The sequence below is a fragment of the Pteropus alecto genome, unplaced genomic scaffold (genome assembly GCF_000325575.1).
Source record: "Pteropus alecto unplaced genomic scaffold, ASM32557v1 scaffold204, whole genome shotgun sequence".
Lineage (NCBI taxonomy): Eukaryota > Metazoa > Chordata > Mammalia > Chiroptera > Pteropodidae > Pteropus > Pteropus alecto.
Window position 1 is genome coordinate 1,251,889 of NW_006435766.1, and position 12,468 is coordinate 1,264,356.

At 37.0% G+C, this 12,468-nt stretch overlaps 1 protein-coding gene across 1 annotated transcript in view; it reads right to left on the reverse strand.

The window, feature by feature from the left end:
* PARD3 (par-3 family cell polarity regulator) overlaps positions 1–12,468 on the reverse strand; it is a gene marked incomplete at its 5' end in the record, with an annotated part of 511,767 nt that overhangs the window by 330,620 nt on the left and 168,679 nt on the right. Inside the window, one exon of the mRNA XM_025046412.1 lies at positions 647–825. Within this exon, the coding sequence (XP_024902180.1) occupies positions 647–825 (179 nt within the window). The remainder of the gene's footprint in view (positions 1–646; positions 826–12,468) is intronic.

Here is a 12,468-nt window from a genome sequence, read left to right on the forward strand (position 1 = left end):
TTAGAGATATAACAGAATGGAATAAGGGTTCTGTAGAAATATATAACAAAAAGCATTAACAAACAATTTGAAAAAACTAGACTAAATAGACTAAAGTGTACTTCTTTACACTAAATAAATTAGGTCATAGTCTAAAATAAATTAAGTCAAAGAAGAAAATATCAATTTCTAGACTAGAAAGTATACTTTCATTTTTGGAGATAAAATTATCAATTGAGTAGTTAAAACTAAATGACCATAGAGTCCACTTTCATCCTTAAAAGTTCATAATGCTATATTTCTTTAATATACCTCATAAGTCAATATGAATATCTGCTTATACATGTGTTAAATACCCCTGTGAGAGCATGCGAAAAGCTAACAAGGGAGTTCCCATGAAGAGAAACAGGGATAGGATAGGAGAAAAGGTAAGGAGGGACTTTATATGAACCTATTACATATCGAAAGTTTTCATTTTTAATAATATTAATATATTCTATTTAAAAATGGAAAGTAAATGCACAGCATATATAGCTTGTCTTTTATCAGAAAATTCAAGGGCAATAAAAAATAGGAAGTTATTTGAACTTTGATGTAAACGTCAGTAAGCACACACACAAAGGGCCGTCATGAAGATACCAAGAAGACACAAAATAGAAATGGTTACCTTCCTATCACAGGCTTTAGGGCTACCGGCAGTGTTCTGCTTGAGGAAGCCCGCTGTTGTAGACCAGCGTGTGGGGTTTTTTCGTGAAGGCTCTTCAGAGGAAAAATTGCTATCACTGACAGAAGTTGAGAGGCCAACTAAAGCTGGGTCACTGCTTCGTCGGACATGAAGAGGCATATCTACAAATACAAAAAAAAGCATTATTTTTTTTTTAAAAAAAGATAACTAATGTCTGAAAACTACATGTTAGGATAAAGGTAGTCAGATCTCAAAGATTAAAAAACAGAAATAACAATTTAAGGTGACAGTGGGTCAGCATTCTAAACAGAAATTCTTTTAGTGCCTTTAAAACACTTCACGGCAAAAGAAATGTGATATGTACGAGAAGACTGTTCTGAGGTAAGACAGCCTGGGCTTGCATTTGTGCTTCACTACATGTTACCTGTGTGGCTCTGGGCGACTTTCCTATCCTCTGTCTCTAATCCATTCGTACACAAATGGCAATAAAATAGTACTTCTTTCATAAGGGTACTGTGAAGACTAAATGAGATAAAATGTTTAAAATAGTGCTGGACACATGGTGTGCACTCAACAGAAGAGTAACAATAATAACCTTTACTGCTATTATTATCCTAATATTTCTAAATAAAATATCATACATATTCTAAAACAAAAATAATCTAAGCCATGAAACAAATTTCATCCATATACAGTGAATTAAAAATACAGAATTTAAACAGTGTTTGGCTATTCTATTAAAGAATTCTGTTGTATAAATATATCTTTTGTTCAATGAAGTGTAATCAGAAAATGGAAAGCACAAATATATTTTGTATCCTTAAGATAACAAAAATCTTGAAAGTAATATGCAGGAAATTTCTGGCATATACTCACGAAATTTCATGGAAGAGTGTTTTAGTAACTACTCATACGAAAGAGGTTTGTTTGCAATTACTATAACAAAATTGATATCAAACTCAAGCTAACATTTGTATCAGTAGAACTAAGAACATTTTGGCAGATACAATCATTGCTACAACAGAGAAGAGACAGAAGAATAAAAGCAAGCCAATGAGTCTGTAACACTGAGAATCAGAACCAAAAGCCCTACTCGACAACTGAGCAAAATCACTCAAAAACATAAAACAAATTATGTTTAGAGTAACCTATTTTCAAAAATTGGGATGCAAGTTAAATATTTATTAAAATCCTCAGGATGGCGTAGAATGTAGAGGCTGTGCACACCTCCTCTAGTGACTACACCAAAATTTAACGAAATTACAAAGCAACTAGTACTCAGAGTTGCCAGGGGTGTGGCTGAGCAAATGCCCTACAACTAGGTCACCTCAAATAACAGGTCATCTCAAAATAGTCAGAAGGGCGGAGACACAAAATGGCCCAGTCCCAATTGAGAATCGGGAGTGCTATCTTGGCTGCAGAGCCACCTTTCCAACCTGAGGAAAAGTGGTCCCAGCCACACACTGGACTCCCCAGCCCAGGGTACCAGTGCCGAGAAAAGAAGTCCCCATAATCAATGGCTGTGAAAACCAGTGGAGATTGAGGCTGAGTGAGACGCAGAGCTGTGAGAAGTGGAGACTTCCTCTTAAAAGGCCCATTCCCGGCCTTACTCTCTGACAGACTTGCTCACTCTGAGCTCCAGCGCCACTGCAGCTGCTCAAAGGGCACCAGGAACATTCAGGGAGGCGCTGAGCTGTCGGGCTTCAGGGCAATGGTTGAAGGAGCAGTTTGCTCCCAGACAGAGGTGCAAGCAGAAGCTTTTTTGTTCCTTTGTTGAGCCCTCCCCATCCCAGCTAGAAGATACAGGCGCCATCGACCTGGATAACACACAGGTCGTTCTGTTCAGGGGGGTTCCCTGAGACTCTGCCTCTCCCAACTTGTGGGCCCATCCAAGCCACTTCTAGTGATTTATTCCATACAAACAATCTGTCTTGGCTCCTACTGCGAACTTTCATAATATCTCTCAAAGGCTCACAAACCCCAAAGAAGCAGCATCTGGCCTTGCCGTGCCCTGTACCTCTTGCTGAGCAGCCCTACACCCTGCACTTTTGGCAGCCAGCCTTGGTTTCTGACTTGGACCCTTGAGGCACCCATAAGCCCAGCATGGGTGGCAGTCATATGTGGATTTCTTGAAGACTCTCACCAAGTGGCCCCAGAGGCACACAGGCTGTGGCTGAACCTGGCCTGCAGCTGGGCCCCTCCCAGGTCTGTGCCAAGCGGCCCCACAGGACACTTACCACATAAAGCCACTCTACAAAGGCCAGGAGACTTAGAGGCCCTACATAATACACAGAAACAGACACAGGGAGACAGCCAAAATGGGGAGACAAAGAAGCATGTTCCACATGAAAGAACAGAACAAAGCTCCAGAAAAAGAATTCACCAAAATGGAGGCATGCACCAGATGCAGAGTTCAAAACACTGGTTATAAGGATGCTCAAGGAACTTAGGGGAAGAGTAGATGAACTCAGTGAGAACTTTAACAAAGATATAAAAAAATAAAATAAAAATGGAAATGGAAAACCTAACAGGGAGCCAGTCAGAAATGAAGAACATGAGATGAAGAGTACATCAGAGAGAATCAATAAAGTAGATTAAATGGAGGATAGAATCAGCAACATAGAGGATGAGGTAGCAGAGAACACTCAATCAGAATAGCAACAAGAAAAAAATAATGCAAAAAAATCAAGATAGTTTAAGAAGCCTCTGGGACAATATCAAGTGTAACAACATTCACATCATAGGAGTACCAAAAAGAGGAGAGAGCAAGGAATTTAAATCATATTTGAAGAAATGACAAATATCTTCCCTATCCTAGTGAGAGAAATAGACATACAAGCCCAGGAAGTTCAGAGATTCTCAAACAAGATGAACCCAAAGAGGCCTCCACCAAGATACATCATAATTAAAATGGCAAAGGTTAAATTCAAAGAGAGGATCTTAAAAGCAGCAAGAGAAAAGCAATTAGTTACATACAAGGGAACACCTATAAGACTGTCAGCCGACTTCTCAACAGAAACTTTACAGGCCAGAAGGGCTTGACACAAAATAGTCAAAGTGATGAAAACCCAGGACCTACAAACCAAGAATACTATACCCAGCAAAGTTATCATTTAGAATCAAAGGACAGACAAAGAGCTTCCCAGACAAGAAAAAGCTAAAGGAGTTCATCACTACCAAACCAGTATTACAGGAAATGTTAGAGGGACTTCTTTAAGAAGAAGAAAAAAATAGGTATCCAAAGTCTAAATAAAGAATGGCAATAACTACATATCTATCAACGAGTACTTGAAATGAAAAAGAGTTAAATTCGCTAATCAAAATGTAGGGTGGCTGAATGGATAAGAAAACAAGAGACTCACTTCAGATTAAAAGATACATAGAGACTAAAAGTTAAGGGATGGAAAAATATATTTCACGATGGACCTAGAGGGTAGTATGCTGAGTGGAGTAAGTCAGATAGAGGAAGACAAATGCCATATGATTGCACGTATATGTGGACTATAAAGAACAAAATAAGCGAACAAACAAAAAAGCAGAAACAAACTTAGAGACAGAGAACATTTTGAAGGTTACCAGGTGGGAGGGGTTGGGGGTGGGAGGGTTGGTGAAAACGGGAAAAAGATTAAGTACAAATTAGTAGTTATAAAATAAACATGAAGATAGAAAGAATAGCATAAGAAATATAGCCAATAACACTGTAATAACTATGTATGATGTCAGAGGGGCACTAGATTTATTGGGGTGATCACATTGTGAGTTATATAGATGTCTAAGCACTGGTTATAAGGATGCTCAAGGAACTATTAATATAGTATTGTATGCCAACTGAACTTTTCAGTTGCAGTTGGCATACAATACTATATTAATTTCGAGTATACAACTCATGTTGTATACTCGAAATTAATATAGTATTGTATGCCAACTGTAACTGAAAAATAAAAATTAAAAAAAAAGTCTCTACAAAACAACTTTAATGGTGTAGTCAACTCGTTTACTCTATGAGAAACATTTCTGGAGCATTGATGCATTGGTCAGTGGTGTAGATGCATATTTCCTTGAGATGCTAAAGACAAACTATTTATATTCATTGAAGGTTATATTTAAATCATCATCAATTCAATAGTCTCAAAGATGTTAAAGCAAAATAGAAATGATCAGAGAAACAGAAGCATATCCTAAAAAAAAAGTGGCATTTAACATCTGCCTCTATATCATAAGGATTTAATAACAATAAGAGCCTGAGTAACATTATCAGAGAAAAAAATATACTGAATATTTAATATTGTTAGTGGTTATCTTAATCTGCTAGGAGAAACACACACATAAAATTACAGAAAAGAAAATTTTCCAATTTTTAAGTGTACGTAGAAACTTATGAGTTTATATAATCTGCGCCAAAAAAAATAAAAATAAAACACACCAAGAACTATATAGTCACTCTCAAAATAAGTTCACAAAAATACACTTCTAACAATCTGTGTGTCTTAATACTACAATGCTCTTACTATGAAAGTTTTTCTCAATTAACACAGTTGTTCCCGGATTCACCAAATTCGAAATGTAAGCATAAAGCAACAAAATAGGGAAGGGGAGAATAACGAAGCAATTATAATACTGCTTCTTAGATATGGGTTCAGTTGCTTTCCAATTATAGGGCTGTTAATTACCTGGTTGTTTAAGGACTCTGTATGCCTCAATCTCTCTCTCTCTGTCGATCTCTGTCTCTCTCTCTCTCTCTCTTCTCCCTCCCTCCCGCCCTCCCTGCATTTATGTGTATAAGTCTAAAAGAAGCAATATTAGTTCACAAAAGATCTTTTAAAAATAATACAAAGGTAATGACCAAAAGTACTACCCATAATAATAAAATAACCACATAAAAGTACACTTCAACCCCAAAATAAATTCAGGGACTATATAATTTCATTGAATTTGTTTGGCTACATAAAACAGCTTTCTCTATTTGTTTTTGAAATTTTTCCCAGGAGAAATAAATTGCATACATGATTCTGATTAGATAAATAATTAAGACCATCACCAACTGATGGGACATGATCACTGTGCTAATCTGTTACTCTGAAACAGAAATAATTAGCATTTTACCTTTATGTAACTGTCAAAATTTGTAGATGCAGAAAAGAAAGGAGATGAGACATTAGGTGGGTTACAGTGGAGACTGTGGACTCTGTGGGTTGTCCCTTCTGGGTAGATGCTGGGGCAGGGCACCAGGCAGCATTTACTACACAAACGCAGACATGCAGAATGCCCCAGGAGATATACTATGAGGCAGCACTTCCTGCGAGCTCTTCACACATTAAATGGTTTGTTTTCACTTTAATAATAACTATAAAAGAAATTAATATAAATATACTTGGATCTATCATTTGTACTACCTTATCAAATACCACCAAGCAATTTCAGGCCCCATATTTACATTTGTGTCCACTGTCAAATTCAGGAAGGTGTCTAAGACTCAATTACCAGATATGGAAAAAGAACAGAATTCAATTTAAAAGGTAAACTATGTGTTCTCAAAAGAATGCCAAATGGCATCATGATAATCTTGAAATCAAGGTTTTCTTACACTCTGATGTGCTGAAACAGCTGAGACATCATGCTGCACACAAGCACCATAAGGTCCAAAAGGCAAGACCTGTGCCACACGGCCTCAGTCTACGTTCATGCTGCCTACAATTCAGTGATTCACACTCAACAATACTTCATTCATTTTCTCTCACACTGATAAGTGTAAATTTACACTTTAATTGGTTTTAATTTCTTCTTGGTTTTATGGTTGCATGAAAATTATAAGGCACTTTTATCTAGTTTTCATACACACAAACACGTACACATGCACGCACACCTGTTTAAGTGATAACATATTAGAACCAATGATTTAACTTAGAGGAATCCGAGTCTTTTTTTTTTAATGGGTCTCTACATTAGTCACAGTGAAGAAACATGTGACTCAACAGACGAGAAAGCTGAAGTCCAGAGAGATGACAAGAGGAGCATGAGGTCTATGTCCTAGCCAGAGCTTCGGGCTCCTCGGTCAGGGCTCAATCATTACCAAGTTCATAATCAAATTATGAAATCACTTCTCTTATTGAATAATTTATTGAAAGCAAATTTTATTTCTAACAACTTACAGATATAAAAGTCAATTTTGTAAAAATTTAATTTCGTTGTTTTCAAAGTAGAATTATATAAACTGAGAAATTATACACTAGTTTTAACTAATAGCATCCTTTGACTTGGGGAAATTAAATAAGTATTACATTAGCAATACATAGAGATTGAAACAACAGGCATTCTAATTTCAGAAATGTTAAAATAAGAGAAATTTTTTAAAAACCTACTGGTGAAATAGAGGAAGTACAATGTATAAGATAAAAAGAATGCCCCAGAGGAGACTAGCCCAATCAGTGCTTCTCAAACATTCAACTCAGGACCCTTACACACTTAAAAATTACTGGGGACCCCAAAGAGCTTTTGTTATGTGAGGTATAAATAGGAATAGTTACTGTATTAGAAATGAACATGAAAAATAAAATGAACATGAAAAAATTTTAAATATTTATTAATTCATTTTTAAGTTAACAATAACAAAACCATTCATTGCATGTTAACTGAAACAACAGAATTATATGAATTCTATTTCACAAAAGAAAGCATATTTAGTGGGAGTAGCACTGTTACATTTGCTTAATAGAAGACATCTGGGTTCTCATCTCTGCTTCTGCATTCAATCTGCTGCAGTATGATAAAATATAAGAAGAAAAAAAGAACTTCACAAATCTTTAGCTAGAAAATAATATTTTAATAAACTTATTAGATAATTGTGAATATTCTTCTTTAATGCCACACCAAAACTTGACAAATGAGAGTTTCTCAAAGGTTAGCTGCAATATGAAATGTAAAACTATTCATTCTTTGTACATTAAAATCTACTTGTCTGTGTCACACTTTGAATGGGTCTTTAACTCACGAAAAATTTTGTAACAGTAGTTATTAGGAATATATCAGTAATTGTTATGCCAATTTTATAAATGTCGATATGTCTCTTTGTGTCAGAAAATCACATATGTGACCATCACTACCAATTTCATCAAAAAAGTCATTAAGTATTGGGAAATTGTCATGCTCGCAGTGGGATATAAGTTTTCCAAAATCTAATTTTCACTAGAAAACTTAAAGTTTATCTTTGGCAACAAATACTGTCAGTCATTTGCCACATAGTGACAGGCTCACTTCATTCATTTTCTAGGAACTGTTCCAGACACCAAACGCTGAATTACCACAGTTTTTTTGGTCCATCTTTCACATAAAAATGGCATTCCATTAAAAAAAAATGGCTAGTACAGCTTACGACTCAAACCATCACATACAAGTTTTCCTTCAGACAACCACCGATCTTCAATAAGTAAAAGTGCTTTATGTCTACCTTCCATTTATCACACAAAATATTAAACTGTGTACTCAAGGGTCAGGATTTAATTAAAATAATCATTTTTGCTGCTTCATCAAGGACAGCAGATAAAAATGGATTTAAAAAAAAAAAAAAAAACTGTGATTGTGTTGGATGAAGAATACATTTGGTGCCACTATCTTGATTTGTGCCAATGGGCCTGCATTTTACCCATCAGTGTCTGAACATCATTGATGCAGATGTCAACACAATGAAAAATACAAAATATATTTTAGTAAACCTATGAAAGAAAGTTTTGCCTGCCCTCTTTCCTTCAAATGGTCTTAGTGACTCCCAAGGACCTGCAGACCACACATGAAGAATCACTAGGCTAGACTTGATATCTTGGCAAGTCAGCTCAACCTCTCCAGGCCTCAGCCCCTAATCCATTAAACCAGAGGCTGCACTAATGGGGTCAGAAGATCTTTTTCATGCTAAAATAAGTGTCATTCCACATAAGTTCATATACTCCCATACCAGTGATCACACATCAAACCTCATCCCAGCAGAACTTACAACAATTTATGAAAAATGTATTTTAAAAAAACATGAAAGCCTTATCAGCAACCATTACCAGGTGCCTCGCAGGGAGTTCAAGCATCACAACAACAAAGAAGGAAAATGCACAAGAGCTATAGGTGATGGTGCAAAAGTAGCCACCAACGGCCTGAGGCCTTGTGACAAGGTTAGCCTGAGTTTAAAGAGATCCCCATAAACATGCCTTATCAACAAAATAATCATGAAACATAACTGCCTGGTACATCTGACAGGTTTCCCACCTTTTACTGTCCTGGTGAAACAAACACTGCATAAAGAATGCAAATCTGTCTTAACCTCAGGGAAATAAAATGTGAATATAGCCTTTTCCTCTATGACTTGTTCATGTTCCTGGGGCATGGCATCTTTCAGCATTACTAATAATCTGATATGTTCTTTCCAGTAATTGAACATAATAGGAGCCTCTCGTTTTAAGGTAATTTGGTCACTATTATTACAATTCCACATCCTCAATTTTAAGAAAATCAATGCATTTAAAAACATGATGATAAAACTTGCTCACCCCATAAACTTCTGATTTATTTAATATACAGATTTTCAAAGTATATCCTCTGAAATATTAAAAATAAAATTCAAAGATGAGGATCTTCAATAATTAAGCTGCTGGCTAAAGCACACAGGCATTGGTGCGAAGCCACTGGGTCCTGACGATGGTGGAGCCTGTTTGATGTGTGCATTCCTTTGAAGAGTGGATAAAACAGCAATAAAACCTCATCACAAGATTTCAAATTCTCTATGGCACTAGTGCACTGTAAATATTGATTTGCTTCTCTAGGTAGGGGTGCCTTTTCAATAAATGAAAAATGGTAAATCTAATAATGAATTAGAGCAAATACTAAAAGGGCAGATAAATACATTTTTAACCGTTAAATATCCCACCCCTACTCCTAATATGCTTTCCCATTACTTCTCTTCTTTCATTCTTCCAGTGATTTCTAAATTATTTAACCACTCAAAGCAATGAATAAACCTTTTCTAAGAAGACAGGCATAAGCCATCAAGGTATTTAATCAAATCTAAAAATAATATGCAGTTACATGTCTTCTATTAGAACTTATGATGCAAACAGCATAATGACTCTTCATGCAAAATGAAGACCGTCTCCTCAATCTTCAGGGCAATTATACATTTCCTAAAGACACATCTCACAGTGAGAAGAACCAAGTTATTAACACATGCCCTGAGATAAAAACCTGTCATTGGGATTGTAAAAGACCTTCTAGTATATGTTGCCTCTTTTAATAAAGGCATTTACCAGCATTTCACTTACTGAGGTAAAATCTTTGGAAAATTTGTGGAAGGCAAGGCAAAAAATAAGTTTTAAAAAACAGCAAATGACTCAAGAGAAGGATACAAAATGAGTTTTATTACCCTGTTATTAACTAATTTTTATATACAAACAATAAATAAAGAATACTACAGTTGGAAGTTGGCTTAGAGATAAACTAAAATATCACATTTACAGATGAGTGCACTGAGGACCACGTAAAGAGTTTAAGGTCTGGGTCACAGGTTACACCACTCCTCTGCGACCCAGCTGTACCTGGAGTGCTTGTTAACCGCCTCCCTGCTCTGTGCAATCTGGATGTGACCACACTGCTGTCTGGGAAGAACTAAAATGTGCCAAATCCACAATATGTTTACACTTCACTAGAGATAACAGGTGATTTCTTGGGAAGGTTGAGTTTAAAACACATTTCTACAGATAACAGGATATCTTCAATGGTTTCACTAAATCTTTAACATTTATAAGGAGGGAAAAACGAGCCAAGGGGAAAATATATATGCAATACTCTAATGTCATATGAATGTTTCCAAAGAAAAACCAGAACTTTTCTAAGGCATATAAAATTTGTAGCACTAGAATTCTGAAACTGAAAATATAACCACCCTGATCAAAAGCCCTCCAAATACTCATTGGAGTACAGGGAAAAGTGGGGAAATCTGAGAAAGATTGGTGAGCTGTAGCAATATTAATACTGTTGTGACAGAAAATCTTACTGAGGGAAACATAAAAGGAATATATCTGTATTATTTCTTACAACTATATGTGATTCTATAATTAATTATAAAAAAAAAAAAAAGCCCTCAAAGAGTTAAACAGAAAATCCCAGGTAAGATCAGCGTCAGTCCTGACGGGATGTTGTCATGCTGGTTCCCGGAACAGTCTTCTCACAATCCAAGCTCAGCCGCCATGCACATCGCGTGCACCTGCAGACCATCTACTCTAACAGCTCCCTCAACACACCGCACAGTAGGACCGTCCACATCTTACCACACGGATAACAGACTGGCCAGCATCTGCCCTCCGTCCCACCCACATCCTTAGCTGTACAGTGTCCTATGCCCTATGCCCTATGGAGTCTCTCAAATTATACCAATTCCTCAAATTCGTCGCCTCCAATATTAGTGTCCCAGTAGCAGTTGGCTGATTTAGAAAGGTATATTTGAGGAAAGCTTAATAGAAGGACTGTTTACAAATATATGGCAAGATGAATTAAGGAAAAGCAGCATGGGATGAGGTCCCACGAGGCCTTTACCACCCAAGGGCAAGGGGGCTGTGGTTTCACTGCAGGGACACAGCTCCCAGTAAACCACCGCCAGGCAAGAAGGGAGCCCAGGAATGAGGCCTGTCTGCTCCCCTCCCACTCTCCATTGGTGCCTTGCGGGTACATCCCCAGGCCTAACCCAGGCAGAAGCCAGGGAGCACAGAGCCTGGCTGATAACAAGTGCAAGGTCAGCCCCGACCACGCGGGCAGAATGGACAGTGAGTCTGAAAGAGCATGGGGAAGCTATGTAGCTCAGGGTGCTAGTGGAACCCTGTGCTTTCTCCCACTGCACTTTGTTTCTACCAGTCATTTAACTGGAGGACAAATGTTTGCTCTATTCATTGTAATCTCAAATATATGCATACACTTATATACTATGCACACATACAACACACATACACACACAGGCTAAACAGAAACTAAAATTTTTAGAAGTTGGTTAAAATACATCATTCAAGAACAAAAAACTCCACAATTGTGAAAGACTCAATTCAGGAGTTCCTTTCTCATTATCTTGAGGATAGAAAAGAGCACTGAAAGTGTGTAAGAAACAGACATCGGAGGTAAAAGCCTCTCGCTTTTACCTCCCCATCTCCTGGAGGAGAGGGCAGTGCCAGGACTGAAGCAGTTCTGTAAACTGATCGCCTGCTTGTAAAAACATGTTTGGCTACTGAATCTTACATATGAAAACTCCGTGCCCCCAAATCCTCGGCTAAGGCTATTTCAATCAAGAAACATTTGATGAGCATCTACTAGACTCTACTATTCTAAAGATTTTTTAAAATAATGACTATGGGGCTAAAGATTCTTTGAGAGTCATTTATTGCTTGCCCCCCAAAAAAATATCCCTCCAAACAAATCTCACTCTGAAAACTCAAAAGAGAACAAATACCCTGCCCAATGACTGACTCAGGACAGATATATATATATTTTTTAATGTTAGTAAAAGAAAGTAAGTGAAGGTAAAGAGTAAAATACAACAAGGTGCCCAGATGACAATAAGCAGAGGTGGATAAAACAAACTATTAGAACGGCTGGTACCAAAGACTGTCTTTGGGAGAATATTGCAGAAAATATTTTGGTTTGTTTCTGTACTTTCAGAAAAACACCTTAAGGAGCAAGGAAGAGAATGAAGTTCAGAACATGAGAATGTAAACTGTAAAAGGAAGGAAGGAAGGAAGGAAGGAAGGAAGGAAGGAAGGAAGGAAGGAAGGAAGGAAGGAAGGAAG